The following is a 20,608-nucleotide window of genomic DNA, read 5'->3' as shown; positions in this document are numbered from 1 at the left end:
TTTAATCCATGTGAAAATTGCGAATTTTCATTCAGTAGAACCAATTTTATGTTGTTATTTTTCTAGCTTTAGTATTAGATTGGATATATTAATTAATAATTAATAACAATATTAAGTATTCTATAACACTAAAATTATTATGTTAACTATGACTTTATGAGTATTTAAAATTTTACACATTACAAATACTCATAACAGTCATAACTAGCATTAATATAGGTAAATTCATTTTAATACTAAAGTTAATAACACAAGGTTTGTTTTATTCAACGTAAATTTTCTTTGTTGCGCATGGATTTGGGTAAAAAAAAGTAGTACACTGATTTCCTCTTAATAAAACAAATTACATCTATATGATTTTATAAATCACGATTTTTGTCCCCCTATAATAGAAAATACCATATAGGTTTAGATATATGAGTAGATAATTATTTAATTATTTATTATTTATTTTAAACTACAATATATTAATGTTAGTTACACAATTTCCTTTGATTTAATTTTTACTTTTCATTAGCATAAAAATGTAAATTTTTGTTAAGTATTGTTTTGGTTCTAACTATGAATAATAACTAGATATTTCCACATAATAACATCCGTCAGTTATATGTAAACTAAAAACATGAGCTATTAATTTTTTTTTAAAGTAACCTAACCTATTGTATGGATTATGTACTGTATTCATTATAATTTAAAACTATGAATTTATTCCATAATGAACTTTCGTTTTGATTTAAAATAATTGAAAGTATTATGTTGTTAAAAATTTTAGAATTTCCATTTAATAATGATTAGAAATGTATACATTATGTATTTATGTCACAATATCGTTAAAGGTTTGATACATTAGTATTTTTTTAAATTTAAAATAGTACATACTTCACAGTCGATATGTTAAAATTCAATTTGTTATACAGTGTTGATAAATAATATACATAATATGAATTTAAACATTAAATAATATAGCTAATAGCTATATACAAGGTATTTCGAAATTTAGAACGTCTTATAGATAGGAACTTTATAAAAAGTTTTCAAACTTTGTAGATATGATCCTGCATAAGATGAACAATGATAATTTAAAGTTATATCTTATATATAACTTAATTGAGATGCAAGAATATTTTAAATCTGCTAAAACCGATATTTTAAAATATTTTAGTTTAATCATTCAAATAATTAGATTAAAATATAGAGTACATCATTATTGAATATACATTTTTTTAAGTATTCAATATAGTCTTATTGGCTAATCTAAATACAAATATTTGGTATACCTTTAAAAAATGGTTTCAAGAACTTATCTGTAAGCATTATATACTAGAATAATTACTTAACTTTAAAAGTACTCTACTAACTTTTATATTAATAAAGTTTTAATTTTTTTTTAAATTATTTGAATGTCATAATGTGGTTATTAAAGTTTGAAGTATAGGGATGCTTTTACATTAAATATTTTTCGGAACTATATAATACATAATATCTAAGATCAATTATTTACTATTTTCATTTTTCATATCATAATTTATTAATTTTGTTTATTTAATTAATAATCTTTCAATATTAATTATAAAATTTATCATAATAATTAGCTAATTTTTAATAACAAAAAACTATTGAGAATATATTTAATTTTTTTTTTGTGAATGAAAGTGTAAATTTTTATGATTTATATAACAAGAGTTTTAGTAAAATTAAACTTTTTACTTAGGTATATAAAAATATTTACAATATATTACTTAATAATAGTATAATAATTCATGTAACCAATCGTAATTATGGTTTTACGATAAATATAGGATAATGTATTTTATTAAAGTTATGTTAATATAATTCTCTTCAAAATATAGATTTAGACTTGACCTATCTCGAGACAATTATAATATTTAAAAAATGATACATTATATAATTATACAAAAAAATTAAAAATTTCACATATTAATTATTAAAAAATAATAGTTTACTTAATTTATTCAAGGTTTTAAATTAAATCAAAACAGTTTTACTTTTAACTGTAATGTATGTAATATACATGTATTGCTTGCATCCAGAATATTTTGATAAATTATATCATCGGTTAAATTTAATACACACTGATGAAAAAAAAAAGTACGGACATAGGTACCCACAATTATATTGATTTAAGAATAATTTCTAGCTCTAATGATTATTATTAATTTCACACTTTATTGTTGAAAAGCGATAAGTAATATAAAGAGTATATTTATATAATATTTTAATTTATTGATATTATTACTTATTAGTTATTACGATTCCCAACACTTAAAGTTATAATAATTATTTTGTAATGATCATATATCACTTCACACTTAGAATTGTGTAATTATCAAACATGTAGGTTGCCTAGTATACGTACTATATGATTGATCTAAATTATAAAATATATATTATAGATTGTTTGATTTAATTGGCTTGCAAAATTAATATAAAATGTTTTGAAATTGTGAAATATAATGAAGGTAGTAGGTATAATTATAAAATTAAGCTACATTTAACTATTTTGGATTGAAAATATAGTCGTTATTTAGCGGCCGAACAGTAAGGTTATCGTTATACTTTTTGGAACAAACTAATTAATAATTAGTAATTATAATTGAATAACATATTTAAGATGAGCGATGTTCGTTGAAGCATCCATCCGAGTATTTCGTTCGAAGTTTTTATAATGGTTCTACGATTTTGTTTACTATTCATCGGATGGAAAACATTTAGAAAAAAACAGATAGATAATACTTATATAATTATATATATTTGAACAAAAACTCGTTCTTCGATAGTTCTTGAAAAACATTGAGTGTGTTTTTTTTTATCGAGATTTTTAATAGGGGGGACAACTGTCGTACATTATGCGACGTAAATGTAATACAACCAGTCGACTGTAGCACCGCAGAGGTGTCCAGTATATATGTACAATTTTGAAGGTCGAACCGGTTGGCATAAGACTCGCGCGCGGCTGAACCAGTAACAGTAACCTAGTAGAGGTCGTCGGGGTTAGGTAGTTATGTCTTACGTTTAATATAATATAGATGCATAATATGCATGTGTGTATTCGGATGAATTTGATTCGCGGGACCTTGACAATGTTATGTATGTGTGTATGTATGTATGTGTGTGTGTGTGTGTGATGTATAACGATCGTTTATTTGTGAAGAAAAATATGATGGTGTATAGGCTATTAGCTATATATTATTATTATTATTATTATTATTTGTTTGCCTATGTACTTTTGCGATTTTCAGATAAACGTTGTCGGTGAAGGTAGAAGAAGGAGAAACTGAGATAAAGAGTGAGAGGTGAGAGAGTGAGAGAGAAAGAGAGATACATTGATTACGTCAAATAGTAAAATAGTTGATAGTATAATAATTACGTGCGGTAAAATGACTCGGTGTACATAATACCATCGTTTGGTACCTATATAATATATATTTAATTTTACAATTTACGCACATACTAAGCATCTGCGCATGTTGTTGTCACCTAATGATAGATTAATTTATGTAAATAATAATATAATAATTTATAGACTCTTAAAGTTCGTACGGCGAGTTCATCGCGGTTTCCTACATTAGTAGATTTAGTGTCAAAAAAATGTTCACATTGAAAGTTTTTGACTTTTATGCACGCGGCGCCGTCGTCGTTATCGCGTATCCTCTGGGGTCTTTGTCTACACCTGGCGGTTTTGTATAACATATTATTAATATATTATATTATACAACGGAAACTGGATTGTCGTCTACCACTCTTCTTCTCTCTCCTCTGTCTGTCGTATACATACGGATCAATATGTTCGACACGTACAACCGGTGTAGTGAGACAGACGAGCGAACTTTTTAGTTCGATTCTGGATTGGCCATGAGTAAATTGCAACTGTCCGCCGCCGACACGTTTTGTACGACCGATTTCAAGTACGCGTGGCTGGTGAAATGTCTGCCGTCCGTCCATTTTTGTCATTATTATTGTCAATGTTATATTTTTGTATTATTGTTGTACGTACATACCTGAGTTGTTTACGACTTATCTACCTACTAATTGCCATTTTAAAAATCGTTAACGTGTGCGATGATCGATGACGACTTTTCTACATCGACATCCTTTATACGGCTAATCTTATTTCGCGGTTTCATGACAATACGATGTATTATAATATTGGCGACGAGTATATCTCTGTACTCATTTGCACATTTTCTTGTAGAAATGTGTAAATAAATGTTTGAAATCAATATAATATATTATTTATATTATTAATCTACTCGTTCGTTTCTCGAAGGAGAGGGTGTACAACGTCGCCATCGCATATATATATATATACGTAATTGTTTATTATTTGCGTTTTCCCCACACAAATAAGCGATTCAATTACCCGAAAAATGTATCGGAAACAAAACAGAATATCGTAGTATAATTTTAGTTATTAATTTTACGACGAGTTTAGAAGGAAAAACAATTACAGGAATCAACTTGTTCATTAAATTTTATGTAAATAGTTTTAAATGAGTGATGTAGTGATATTATATCGTTTATAGGTAAATTATTCACATGCTTTTAATGAATATACGTTAAGCTCGTTAAAAGTTTTGAGTTTTGGTTGTTGACTTAAAAGATAAAATACATTCATTATTTTTTTTTTCAATTAATCTTATTTTAACTACATAATTGTTTAAATAAATAATGTTAGTATTGTATTAAAAGTGATCTATTACGTATGAATATGTTAAGATCTATTTGAAAAATATTAAATAATGTGGCATTAATTATATTTTAACTGGGGCTTAAACCTCGACCTTAAAAGCATTACATTTGAGGTTTTCCTTGAACAAATAAATATTGAATAAAATATAAACTGACGTTAAAAAAAGAAAATGTAAGGTTTTTTAAGTGAAGACCTTACGTTATTTATATATGGTGTAAAGAACATTCTTGATACGTTAATTATAATTTATAATTATATATAGATTTTATTATAGATAGTTTATTGGTTTAATTTGAGGTTTTTTTTTTTAAATTAAATTTTTATATTTATCGTAAAATAATAATTTTTCACATAGGCATTTTACACAAAAATCAAATTATTTATCGAAAATTATTAATTTTACGGGTTGTATTTAATTTAAATTGAGATTAATTTTTCATTCATTGTTATATAAATATTATTCATATTAAGTTATACATTTCTGGGTATTATTATACAAAATATAATAACAAATGTTTGCTCAAAGTTTATAAAATAATGCATATGTATATGTATAATGTAGGTAATTTAACATAACTTTAAAACTATATTACAACTTACTTTATTTATAATGTTTATATACTATGTATATCAAAAAACATATATTTAATATAAGTTCAAAATCATTACGATGCAACTTTTATGATATACATCACACAATGTGTATTTATAAAATAAAACACTTAAAATGTTACTTGTTGTATGAATGAATTGCACGATTTTATTACATAGGTAACTTAATTAATAATAGTTACCATTAATTTATTTCGAGATTTGATACGCTCTCATCATACTTCGAATATTCGAATTTTAGTATTTTAAACACTAAATCATTGTCTGCGTAATAAAAGATAGTAATCATTATTTTTGAAGTTGCACTATTGGAACACTAGCTATAGTACTAGGAAATGACAAACTTAGCATTTTACTGATAAATTGATTAAACGGTTTTAGATATTTATAATATATATGCCTAAATGTAATTTATTTTTATAAACTTCTTTTCTGCAGTATCATTGGTGTTAAAACATATAGATTAGACAGCGTGACGGCGTTGTCTAAATTCAAAATAATCATTTGTATATTGTACATAAAATATTTTTTCAATACAATTTTAGTTGAAATCGTTGAAATATTTATACGACTTGCAATAATGACAAATTCGTTTTTTTTCTAACAATGAATCAATGTAATTATATTTTTATTACCTATTTAATACAATTAATATAGTATAGAAGATACGTAATCTATACTGTAAATGTTAATTAATATTATTATATGTACCTATTATTAAACAGGCAGGGTTTATAAACTAATTTTTAAAATTAACACCTAAATCAATTATAAAGATTTAATTAAATTCAGAAATTTGTGATTAATTAATAGAAAATAGAATATAATTATATAAAAACTATTGTTATTCAGTTTATTTAAATACTATAAAAGAAACCTTATAGATTCATATAGAAGTATAGGAAACTAATCAACAACAAAACGTTAATACAGTTTCTAAGCGTATCATGTTGATTTGACATTACATTGAAATCACATTACCATAGATAAAAAATTATGCTACGATTATCATATTATACACAATAATACATATTATATCTAAGACTATAATGGATGGAATACTGAAAAATAACTTAAATAATAAAATTGTATAAATACGCAGCTAAGTATAAAAAAATATTTTATGATTATTTTTAGGTTAAACATGAAAAATTTAAACAATGTTTACCTATATTTTATTATTTCTATGCAATTACTTAACTATTATAGTTCATATATTACCGATTACGTTATTGATATTTTATCAAATGTATCAATAATAATAATTTCTAATAACGTACTTTATACCTAAAGAAAAAACTTCTACGCTTGTGCTTATAATAATAACACAATTATTTATTATTATAATTTTTTTTTTTTGTAAATAGTGGAAAACAATACACATACAATGTAATAAATTATCCACACCCAATCGATTAATCAAAACAACATGTTACGAAGAGTCATCGCCCTTTGAATAACAAAATATGTTACAGTCGTAGTTCGCCCTAACTTCTAAACAATTTGCTTACTGTAACGTTTAAAATCAATAAATACTCATGCATTTGCATACAATCTAATCCAACAAACATAGTTAATATGTAAAAAAATAAATTAGTAAACAAAATTAAACAGAATCTTTAAAAATTACTCGTTAATCACAGAACTAAAGTACTTAATATTATACAAAACATTAATTTATACATTGACAGGGGTATTATTTGAGTTTTAAAAGACTTGGCAAATGAGCTAGTGATTTTGGCAGAATATCCAACGCTCGGTATATAGTCAACCATCCCAAGTACAATTATAATCAGTATTAATTTTGTGCCAACGGACCAGAACTACCCATTTCGGTTTAATTTATAATTTAAAATTAAACATTTTGAAATATAAATAAAGACACGAAGTAATTATTTTTAAAAATAATTTTAAATTATAATAATAATTAAAATTTTTATATTTACTTACATATTATTAAATATTTACGCTTTAAATTTAACATTAAAAATACATTTTTATTTTACTTTAAAGTCCTATATTTTCATTTAGTTAAATTATGTTTAATATGTAAGAGATTTGAGTTTCCAGGATATCGATTTTTAAGCACATTGCATACGAAATATTCAAAAAATCACTTGAACATGACACTTTTGTGCTTATCTGGATATTGTTCGTGACATATTGAGGGATAGATAATAGTAATAGCTGGTCATGAACAATGTAATATTATATACCATATACTATGTACTGTTATCCTGTTTTTGCAAGTCGGTTTTTTATACAAAATCAATACAATGAGCAGTTAAATACTTCTTATTGTAGTATAATATTAATAGTTCTCATAGAATAACAAATGCAATCTCTTAAAAAATATATTATGTATTAGAATACTCGAACGTTTGCAGGGGTGAATTTCTTAGAGAGACGATGTAGAAATCGCCAGTTGGGCTGATGTGAATTTGGGCAAATAAATTATAACATATTTGGTGCCGATATTTTGAGTAATATTTAGTAAAAACGTATTGGTATAGTGTTTTTAACTAGGAATGATTTGTTTATTAGTACTATTCGTATAAAAATTATATAATTTGAATTTTTTTTATTATTATTATTACTTAATGTCACCCTCTCGGTAGCTAACAGAAGAAATTAACAGATGTTAATTTATAAATGGATTACAAATATAACTTATTATTTATTTTATTTTTTAGATTTGATGGGCCGAGTTTTTTTTACAAAAATAGTATATAATATATTTAAATACAAATAATAAGCGCAAATATTTTATAATTTGAAAAATTTAAAATTTAAATTTTGACTAGATATTAATTACATTTACTATAATTTAATAGGTAATTTGTAAATTAAAGACATTTATATTAAATATATTCTTTTAAAGCGTAACTTATTTTCTTTTACAAGTTTTATAATTTAAAACTTTTCTATCAGAAATTAAAAAAAAGTATTTAAAAAAATTATTAAATTAGTAATTTTTTTTTTTTAGGAAATTCAGATGGAATGTATCATATGAAAATTTTAATTCCTTGTATAACTGCTGGTGCCATCATAGGTAAAGGCGGAGAGACAATTGCACAGCTTCAAACAGAGACCAACACTAAAATAAAAATGTCAAAAACAAATGATTTTTATCCTGGTAAGTTGATTTAGTTATTTAATTAAATATTTTTTGCATCAACATTTGTGTTTAATTATAGGCATAGATTATTTATAATTTATGTAATTTTAAAATAACATTACTTTTAATTCAGCAATAATACATATTATTATTCGATGTTCGCATTTGATACCTTTCACGGACTGAAACACTATTGTTACTTCCGTTTACAAAATTTATCATATTTAATACAATGGTTTTGTTAGTGACAAATTAGTTGTCACACTGGCTAATGAACAAAGTTTTGGATAAAACACGATTGCGTACGTTCGTTATAGGTGATACATTTTTAAGGTACACGATTGCGTACGATTTTACCTGATTTTTTACACTATTGTGTACAAAATATTAAGCTTTATTAATAATTTATTGATGATTTTATTTATTTATTTATTATTTTACTATTAGTTATTATCAATAGGTATATTTTGTTATTTTATATTGATTGTTATAGAAGTGTACAGATTTTACCAGATATTTATTAAGTATAAGATGAAAATAATAAATTTGACTACATTTGAAATCCATTCACAAACATACACATTTGTGTTCTACCCGAAGTTTTAATACTAAATAGTGACATGAAAATCGAAGAAAATCAGTTATATGTTTTTTGAAAAATATGCTTTACAGATATTTCATTAAATTAATTTTGAAGTTTTGTTAACTTGTGATAAATGATTTAAAAAATTTAAAAAACAAAACAAAAGTATATTTTATGTAATTAATTTTATCTATAGGTTAAAGGCAAACATTGTTATTTAGTTATTTTAGTTATATTTTTCTTAAAAAGTTGCATTTCATTACATACTTTGCAAATACAATGTGTGCATTATCATTTTTAAATCGAATACCATCAATGTATTGATCATTCTATTGAAAAGATATTGTAGCACTTTATATATTGGTAAAAATAAAAATATAATACATTGATTGATTTAAGTTAGTGTATTTCAAGTCTTTAGGAATGCTTCATGACTAGGATTAGGTTCAAAGTATTTTTACACGTGCATTTTTAATTAATTTTTATATTTAAAGTTTTCATTTAATAAATGTCTACAAAATGATTCTCCAAGAATGCTTACTTCTTTATTAATATATTTATGCAGATTTTTAAGTATACTTAAAGATTATTTTTCAAATATTTAGATTTTTAGTTACCATTTATAGATTATTTTGTGGCGATATATTCTTTTTTCAAATGAGATGATACCCATATTTCTTGTGTATTATTAGTAAAATCATTTTTTTTAGTAAATTTTGATTTGAAGGATAGCTTAAGTATAAATTATTTAAAATTCCAATTATCAAAATTTAAAAAAAAAAAATTATTCGAGTAAAAAATGGGGGTGAATAGCCTTGGTAGAGATTCAAGCTGTATATATTTATACATCTAAATTATACATATCAATACATATAAATCAGTTTTATTTAGATACTTCACTACTTCTTATTTTAAAAATTCAAATCTCTCTACGCAATAAAACGAAATGTATAATGTTGTTCAGTCAATTGAATAAGTTCATGTTTCTACGTGGACTGAACACTATAATTCAATATATCCCTAGCTATCTTTGAATTGGATAGAACCATATAGGTGTATCCAAGATAGTAAATTCCACTTCTTGTTGTAAAGTTAGGATGTATGTATTTAAGCCTCAGGGATATTAACAAATTGAACGAATCTTACAAGTTTGATTTTAACATTTATTTATTATATGATCTCATTTTATAATGATTATTTTCTGTTAGAATGTTAGGTAGCAATCACTAGATGCTTTATGTATGCATTTTATGAATTCAAATTTAAATATTGAAATATCAAGAAATTTATATAAATAATGTAGTTAGTTCATTTAATAGTTTTTATATTATTATTATTTTTATTAAATAAAATAACAATAAAAATATTTCTATACAAACGCAAGTAATTATTATTAAAATTTTAATTTTAATTTATTTAAATTAAATGATTTAAGTTTTTCTAATGTTACAACAATTCATTAATAAAGGTTGAAGTTATGTAATATTTTATACATTTCTCTAATTTTCTTTAAAGTTTTTCATAAAAAACGTAATTTTTTTATTTTAACTTTTATATAAACGATGGATGGAATACTATAATAACAAAAAATTTCTCTACATTTATCTAAAATAAAATAAAATAATTTGTTTTGTTGCAAGAAAATGGTTTAAAAATGTTTGAAACTTTGAAGGAATAACATTTATTAAACAAACACCATGTTGAGTATTGCAATCATGGAAAATACCGCAATATATTTTTATCAAAATATTTATATCTTTTAAGTTTAAAAAAAAATCTTAGATAAAAAGAATATTTGAAAGAAATTGATAAAGTCGCAAATGTCGTTTTATATATGTATAATATGTATTCATACATAATTTTAAGTTTAAAAATGTTTTCAAGGTATAGATTTCTACTTGAACAAAAGGCTATGTATTTATACACTTAATAATCATATAATATGTATTAAGTAAATTTTTTTTTCTTTATGACAGAATTACTCAATGTCCTAACACCTGTGTTTTTGCATGTCATAATTCTTTATTTTTATTTGTTTTAAAATTGCCTTTTGGAATTTAATTATTTTATATATGTCATAATACAGTGTTAAGAGCTATATAGGTGTTATTTAAATATCAGACGAGGTATATTTTAAGTAATTTAAGATTGTCTTGTTCAATGACATCGTGTTTGGTTGTTAATGTACCGTATAAATAAGCTGATTAGGTATATGTATTTTTCAAGCGGTATTTTTTCTGACCTTCTTAACATAATATCGTGACACATATAATGACCACGGAAGCAGAAGTAAAACATATCTAGAATAGATATTAATTTTTATTATGACTATTGATTCGTATTAATTTAATATTCAAATTGTTTTGTTTTTATACAATTTAATTAATTAAAGGTGTGCTACTATGCTATTGTACAGTAAGAACAGTCGAAAAAAATAAAGTATGCTCAACGAGTTGCCGTTAAAATTTTTATTGAACAAAATATAGAATATTTAGAAAAGATTTAAATTTGAGGGCATTTTATAAAAATTGCTGAATAATATAATTATAAAATTCCGAAAATTGTATTTATTTAGTTAATATTGCTGAAGGTTATAATAATATATATTATAAATATGGAGTGTAAGAAGTTGAAAGGAATGGTCTCCCGCCATTTATTTTATTTGAAAAATCCATTGCCCTTTAAAAAGTATAATTAAAAGTATTTGCGTTTTAGGTAGATGTTTAATCAAAACAGACAAACATTTTTTTTTTTTTTTTTTTGACTTGAAAAATAATATATTTTATTATAATAATTTTATTTTTTAATTAAAATCTAATTGTATTCATTATAAAGTTTTAACTATTTTGTTACTTAAACTGTTATTAATAACTTATTAATTTGTTGTGTTTTTCTCAGTAAAAAGTTATTAGCATTTGTTATTATATTTTTAGGATAAAATAATATATTAAAAGTACTTATAAAAATTGATTTGTATTATTAAAATGTATGTATGTATTTTTTTTTTTTTTTTTTTTGTTTAATTACTTACAAACATAATTTAAATTGGTTTACAGTTTTTGTGTTAATTCAAGAAAATTTTTTTCATGAGATCTAAAAAGTATTTATACGTTTATTTTTATTTTACTTCCTCTAACTTAATAATAATTGCTCATTAATATAATATTTAAACGTATTATAACGAAAATATTTTTTTTTACACTCAAAAACAAATTCACATATATACATAATTATTACCATATATCATATATACACATAATACATATACATATACTAGGGTAGTCTTTATTTTTCGTGTTTTTCAAGTTATCTGCCTTCCCCCAGAAAGGTTTGATTACTAAAAAAACAATATAAAAAAGTTTCAGACAAATTAATTAAGTTTAACCCGTGTCGTAAAAGCTTTAGAATTATGTAAATAGATCATATTCAAAATCATTAATTTTTGAAATGTATTTAAGTATAGGTCCAGAGGAAAAAAAAATGTTATAAAAAATTCGATCCTACATAAATTTAATAAAAATAAATTTGACATTATTTGTTTTATTTTACACTCTTTTGTAAGTATTTAACTTTTTAAATTATTTTAATTGGAAATTAAAAACAAATAATAAACTTAATAATTTAGATATCTCAGGTAACCTAAAATATAAATAATTAATTATAATTAAAATAAACAATAAAATTATAAATTAAAAATTTTATTACATTAATGGTACAATTTAATTTATAATAGTGTTAGTGTTTATATTTTACGATAATCATTAAAACCTTGAAATAGATATTGTTTTTCATATTCATCTTTTGCCATTTTGTTGTTTTAGTCTTCGACAAGTTTTACTCGTCTTTATGAAATATTGTTTATAACCTGAATATTTTTTAAAATTAACAAAGAAGCTTTATGATAGTCAACATTGCTTTTTCAATTTAAAAGGTCTTCATTAAGAAAATTTATGTAAATGGAATATCTTTAAATTTTTTTTTGGTTGTAACATCCATAAAATCATTGATTTCCTTTCTAATACGTAATTCTTTTATTTTTTTGGAGATATGATTCTTGTGTATTTGAAATTAGTTCTGACGAACATTTATCGTTTTTTAGAGCATGAATGGTATGAACATTTTTTTTTTTTTAGTTTCTAGTAGCACAGTTTTATGAAAAAACGCAAACGTACATAATTCTATTAATAAATTCCATGCGTGATCACAGAAATTTTTAACTGAAATCTGTGATAGATGTATAATGCAAAAGGTTTTTTATAAAAGTAAATTCTATTGTTAAACCAAAATTTTATGTATAACTGTATAATAAGAACACAGATGCTTCTTAAGGCAGTTTCTTCTTAAGGCGTTAATCAAAATAGCTCACGAAACAAATATTTTTTTAATCTATAAATAGGTTTGGTCATCCATCAAGTGTAATGAATGGAATTTAGTGCTTAAAATTAATATAATTAGAAAATTTTCCACCTAGAAAAATTATTGTTAATTCTAATAATTTTCAGCAATCATCTTTTGATTTAATAATATCATTATATATGCCATTTATAGAATCTATACTAATAATATTTCGTATACCAGAGTTAAAATTGTTGGTGTTAATTGCTTTACTGGTATATTGAAATCTTTTAAAAATAGCTAAGTCTGATGTTATCCTAAATTTTAAATTGAAAACAATTTTTATATAATTTCGTATATATGACTGTGACATGGTAAATACCTATACGATTTCACGTTCTAATTGTAGATTTAGCAAAACACAAGGTCTTTTAGATGAATTCTGTTTGATGTTGTAGTATCAAAACAAAACGCTTGTGATTTTCCTCTAGACACCAATCTACAAGTGTCTTATATACTGCGTGGTGCGTAAGCTTGATCATTCCAGTTCTAGGATTTAGCACCAATATACGTAGTTGTTCACGGCTATTAATAGAAGTAATAATAGGAAGCTTATAAACTAAGCTTTTTTTCCGTAAAAAAAGAAGAAATAAGTTTCCCGCTTCAGTGTATAATGACAGCCTCTTTTTTCGCCAAGCCACGGCGTATTTTTTTAGCACGTTCTTGATAATATTCCACACAGATACGTTGTATATATTACATACATTTATACGTTTTCAGCATTTCCCTTTTTGTTTGAGTTACTTCGACTAATAATATGTATATGATATATGTGCAAATCAAAAACGGAAATTTAAAGTTGGATAAATGCATTTAGTTTTAAATAGTAAGTATATTATGCTTCATATCTATTTGCTATAAATAAACATATATGATATACTGCAAAACCAATAATCTCATTTCCATGTTCAAAGACCAGTTTATGATTTATCTCTTATTATAACAATTTATTGGTTTAGCAATATAACCCCATACCATACATTAAATCTTAATTAAATTAGATTCATAAATTATATGAATACGTTATTTTTACTTTTTATAAATTACGTTGCACAGCTTAATATTTATATTTTATTCTTTTGAACTTAAGTTAAGTTTCGAATCTTTATTTTTTAAAATCAACAGTTTTAACTTTAATTTTTCAAAATTTTAAAGTTTAAAACTTTTTAAACCTAAAATAAATTTTATATTCTAATAAAAGTTTTTTAATTGTGTTTTGTTGAGTTTGCATTATATAAGCAAATATTTTAGTTTTTTATTTAAGTACATATTATCTTTTATAAATATCAGTACTTATAAGTTTATTGTTTTTTGTGAGAATATATAAATTATTTTTTGATATAAAATAGATCGAAGTAGTTGATAAAGTTATTGACACTTGACATGATTACTAATATACCAATATAATATCTTTTTATATTATATTGTAAAGTAGGATTTTAATAAGAACAATAATATAATATTAATCCATTCTTCTTGCAATATCTGATATTCATATATTTTAGTTAAACAGTGTTATCATGTGGAAACAATATTATAAAATCCATTATCCGATGGATAAAATATTATAAACCATTCAAGTAGACTTTACATAATAGAAGTTACATATTATACAGTACAAGTCATTTAATTCAGCATTTTTTTTGTGAAATAAACATATTTTTTTATAGTGTGTTGTGTTTGATGGTATTGTTGTTTTATAATGCGTATAGAGTAAATTCCATATTATTTCATGATTAAAAAAATTTCAAGCGATTTCAACTATTTTTAGTATGCCAAAGTGTGATAAAAATAATTTTTTTAAGCTAAACACTATACCATTGTTTTAGAATTATTAACTATGAGCTTTACTAGTACTGTATTTTATTTGTCGTAATTAACTTAATAATTTTAAGTTTTATATTTTCTTATAAATTACACTTAAATTTGTTAAAATTATATTAAACATAGTTTAATAAATAACTCTTAAATTTGAGATGAATAAAGCGTAATGTAAAATAAAATATTTTATCAAATTTAGAAGGTGTGACTAAAATAAAAAAATTTAAATAATTCTGTGGCCGAGTATTAGATATTTGACTTGATTCACTTTTCTTTGTTTAAATATCAGTGTTACTAAGGTGAATTGAATTAAATCCACTTTAAGTATATTAAATTAATAAAAAAAATAAATTTAAAAAAAAAAAACAGCATTAATAATAACCATTTTATTTGATAACAAATAATTCTAGATGAAACTACAAGTATTTTTAATTTTTTTTTTAATATCTATGTTATCGTTATGTTTATTTAATTGTTATTTTCTATCTTAAACACAACTTTAAAGTTCAAAGTTTATCTGTGAACAGTTTTTAATACCTAAGTCAAATATTCTAAATTTAACTTTTAGATTATTTGTATGTATTGCTTAAATTGATTAAAGTATTTTATGAAAGTAAGAATATTATATTACCAGTAATTGGATCCCCGTTAACAGAATCATTAAGCGACTTTTATTGTATAATAATTGTAGTTTAAAAAAATGTATTTTATAAATTCGTTTAATTCTAGCTAATTAATATTCAGTATCATTATGGATATTTTCTTTTGATAAATTCCTAAAATAATAATTTTTAAATGTACGTATTTAGCAATTAAGAATATTTTAAAATAAATTAATTTTAATTCTCTCTCAATTTTAAAAGCCATATAATAACATTAAAAAGAAAATGATGTGAAACTTTTGAAGGTTTTATAGTTTATTTATATTTTTATAGGTGTAAAAGCGATAATGAGTATCCAGCTATATTACATCAATTATCGCTTTTATTTATGCAACATAAATCCAGATTATACTAGAGTTGTTGATAAATCATTGTATACAAGAAACTATTCTAAGTAGAAACAATAAATTAACTTCTATTTCTAAAGATATTTTCTATTTTCTTTTTTTTTTTTTTTTATTAGTTATACAATTCAATTAATTTTTACCCATAAATATTGCATATTATGTTATAAAATTATATAACATGATACATACACTTAAAAATATAATTATTGTTTAAAATTATTATAAATGTTTTATATACTTTATTAACGATAAATAATAATTTACTTAATATCATAAAGTTTCGAGTTTTGAATTAATATTTTTTAAATAACAGCAAAATAATTAAAAATTCACTATTTTTCGTTTAAATATTAAAATATTGAACTTCAAATGTTCAGCAAAAAATGTGTATATATTTTTTAGTGTCTATTTTTAGATTTCTGTTATATAACGTATAAGGAGACTTGTATTCATTTTTTAAGCTTGAGCTATTAAAATAAAAAATTTTATTAGTTTTTAAGTACAAAAAGTTGTGATTTTTTAATGATTTAACTTCCTAACGTGTATGAAAAAAAACTTTTACAATGTATATTATGTATTTTTCTTTAATAGCTGTAAGAAAAACTTATGAAGAAGATTTTATAACATTTTGAAACTCTTCGACTGGCTTACAATAATTATATCGTACATAAATTAATATAAAAACTTAACAAATTAAAAATGCTTAATAAGTATTTCTTAAATAACGAAAAAAGATTAAAATTGATTTTGCGTAAATTTTTTTATTTATTTTTTCCTATGATTATTTTTGATCTTTCTCATAATATATTAGATCAAATGCGGAACCTGAAACCACCTTCAAAGTTGATGATTGAAGTATTTTTATTGCTCTGAAAGGTACTGATAGATACATATTCACAAATATAATAATAAAAATAAAACACATCATTGTAAAACCAATATATCATCACTCAGTTTAGAATCTAAAAATAGCGATAAAACGGTAACATTGATGATACAACAATGGAATGGTTTTATGAATGTTATGATTTATCATTGCTTTCAAATTTAAAAGTAAAGTTACACAATACGTACACTTGCGCCGAGGTTATCGAGTCAGTATACCATAAGCACTGTCCCATTCGTGAATTTTTTTTTATGTACCACGATTAACCTAATTTGACGTGTAATATTTCTATAAATATGAATTTTAAACGAATTATTCAAATAATAAATAATGGGTATGCATACATACTATTTTTAAGGAGTTCGATACAGGCAATTTTATAAACGCGTGAGCGTGTACGACTAAATGGTCCTCATTAGTATATGTTATATTTCATCGTACCAGTAGGTATAACAGGACACGCAACTAATATCGATACTAGGTCGCAATCACGCGTTTTTTTTACTGCTGAATACATCCAATTTAATTCCGCAACAGTATCGACCGAACAAACGATGTCATAGGAATTCATTCATTCTCGTTTGAAATCTATCCAAAAATGATTCGAGAAAATTACTTTCTGGTTTTTTTTTATTCATAAAATATTTGTACAACTTAATTCAATTGGTTGTTACGTTTCGCAAACTTTTGAAATCAAGTGTATAATATAGTGGTACAAATAATATTATGTTTTATTATAAAGTAAATTGTTTAAAGTGGTTAAAGCTGTTTCGGATAAGGCATGGTTAAGAATTCAAATATGTTTTCGAAACATTTTTTCTATCGTCGCCGTCATACAGATGAGACTGGAACGAAAATAAGGTCATATAGCTCTATAAGCTTTAGTCAAAGAAAAAACTGTCTGTTTGTAATCCTCTTATTATGTTAATAATGCAATTTGTAAAATATGTTCAAACTTTTTTTTTTGTTTTCGTCTTAAGATCATGTAAAAAGACAATTTAATTTAAGTAACAATTGATTTAATAATTCTAGGCACGACCGAAAGAGTTTGCATAATATCTGGATCAAGTTCCGAACATATAATGGCAGCACTTACATTTATTATGGAACGAATCCGGGAAAAACCAGATGCGTCGAATAGGGTTCAAAATTCTGGTGATGCAATTGCAGATCGAGAGAAACAGGTACCTTTATCATATTGAATTCAGCGACAATAATAATAAATAATTAACGAATAGATATATCGATCGAACATATTATGTTGCTTATCAAAATAATGTGTATACTCAAAATAGATTCTTAAAAATGTTTTAAATTATCTATATACCTTATAGGTAAAAATCCTGATACCTAATTCGACAGCGGGTATGATTATTGGTAAAGCTGGAGCGTACATCAAACAGTTGAAAGAAGACAGTGGGTGTTTTGTGCAAATATCGCAAAAAGCAAAAGACACTACACTCCAAGAGCGATGCATTACCGTGTCAGGTATAATATAATTTAATGTTTTACACAATTAATATTTTTCTCGTTTTATTCACATCACTGATATATGCCCCATATTAAAATACATTATATTGTCAGTATTGTGAAGAACACTTAAGAAATGTACCTATTCAAAACATTTTGCTCAAATATATTTTTATTTAAAAGTATTTAAAATACTTATCTAATACTGGTTTAGCTAATTTGTATTCAAATAATTTTCAAATGCAAATGAAAAAACAAAAAACAAAAAATAAAAAATAATACTAAATAATTTAAGTATAAATTTATATTTATATTTTGAGATATCACATTATTGTTTTATATTGTTTTTTAAATACATTGTTCATATTATTTGTATAAAATATTCAACCGTAATCTGCGTGACAACAATATATAAAAAATATAAATTTATTTCAAAGTATTATCTAATTAATAATTCTACGAAGTTACATGTTTTGACATTAAAAACAACTATCATATTATAATTTATTAAATATATTTTTTTTATTATGATATCGAGGACTGGAGGAGGAAAATTTTTTATATTCAATTGAAACTATAATTCACGGAATTAATAATGGAAAAATATTTATAAATAAAGTGAACTAAGTGTTTAACATTCATTATTAGTATACTAAATATGATTTTAAAGTATAATTTAAATACACGATACTAAAAGTTTTAAAAAGTATTAACACAAATAAAATTGCATTAATATACTGCGAATTTATTTATTAATTAAAATACCTTAAACACTATAAAAAAAAATAATAATATTATTTGTACTTGGTGTATTTTTTGGATTTTTATTTACAAAACTGATTATTATTTGGTTACAGGTAACACAGAAGGGAACAAAAAAGTTTGCTTGTGCATATTAAACAAAATAATCGAAGATCCGTTGAGTGCGTCTTGTCCGAATTTAAGTTACGCCGATGTCAACGGCCCAGTGGCGAATTTCAATCCCACAGGATCACCGTATGCCTTGCCTACCACTAATTGCTGTATGTATTATTATAATATTGTTATTATTTATTAGATATATAATATAATTATTGCGTTATTGTATATATAATGTTATGTATAATGTAACATTGCAATAGCATATACGTGATTTTAGTTTGGGGAAGGAGGAGCAGATCTGCGGGAGAAAACCTAACCAATCACCTAAAATTAATTAAAAAGTGTTTAAGTGCAGGGACTATACAATAAAATTAAAAAAAATTTTTTTTGGCCAATTCGTCAAAATTACTTATTCAGAATAGTGATAGAGATGTTTTTATACACATTTATTAGAACAAGACTAATAATAATAATTAAAAAAAAAAACTTCACGGGGAAATCAGATCTTCCATGCATTATACGCCCCTGCGTAGCAGTTGTACTATACCATTTAATAGCAGTGTCAAGTAGGCTAACTGTGCGTCCGTTTTATGTTTCAGCCAACAACCAGGCCAGTTACAACTTAAATGCCACATCGTTATCCACGCAGGATATTAGTAATGGGATATTCACGAACAAATTCTTAGATAACGTAAAGCCGTTATTGAGGTCCAGTGGATATCCTGAATCCGCAGTCAATGAAATAGCTATTGCTTTTTTGACGTTAGCCAAGTAAGAAAAACATTATTAATAAAATTTAATTACCTACCTATGCGTTTTTATTACTTTCATGTGCACAAACTTCTGTATTTAAACGAAACGCATTCCGAATTTTTAAAACGCTACGAATGTTTTTCATAGAACGTCATCTTTTATTCTGCTATATTAATTTTCTTAGAAAAAAATCACAGTAATAAAAAGTTAGTTTTTTTTTTACAAAAATGTTATTATTATTTTATCGTTAAGTACGTTTATTTAGAAAAACATTTTTTTTTTATATACATAATATTGAAGTAAATTCAAGAAAATTTAGGAAGCTAATTAAATAGTAATTTTGTTTACATTTTACATAAATATGTAATTTGTTTTAGCTAGCAAGCTTA

At 23.6% G+C, this 20,608-nt stretch overlaps 1 protein-coding gene across 1 annotated transcript in view; it reads left to right on the top strand.

The window, feature by feature from the left end:
• LOC112598811 (RNA-binding protein Nova-1) overlaps window positions 1–20,608 on the top strand; it is a 50,574-nt gene that overhangs the window by 25,846 nt on the left and 4,120 nt on the right. Inside the window, exons 2-6 of the mRNA XM_025345435.1 lie at window positions 8,310–8,459; window positions 18,168–18,319; window positions 18,470–18,623; window positions 19,463–19,627; window positions 20,066–20,237. Coding sequence (XP_025201220.1) covers window positions 8,310–8,459; window positions 18,168–18,319; window positions 18,470–18,623; window positions 19,463–19,627; window positions 20,066–20,237 — 793 coding nt within the window. The remainder of the gene's footprint in view (window positions 1–8,309; window positions 8,460–18,167; window positions 18,320–18,469; window positions 18,624–19,462; window positions 19,628–20,065; window positions 20,238–20,608) is intronic.

This window comes from Melanaphis sacchari, unplaced genomic scaffold (assembly GCF_002803265.2).
Source record: "Melanaphis sacchari strain LSU unplaced genomic scaffold, SCAv2.0 Contig4_pilon_pilon, whole genome shotgun sequence".
NCBI lineage: Eukaryota > Metazoa > Arthropoda > Insecta > Hemiptera > Aphididae > Melanaphis > Melanaphis sacchari.
The sequence above is the reverse complement of the archived record's forward strand: the minus strand, read 5'-3'. Positions and strand labels throughout refer to the sequence as shown.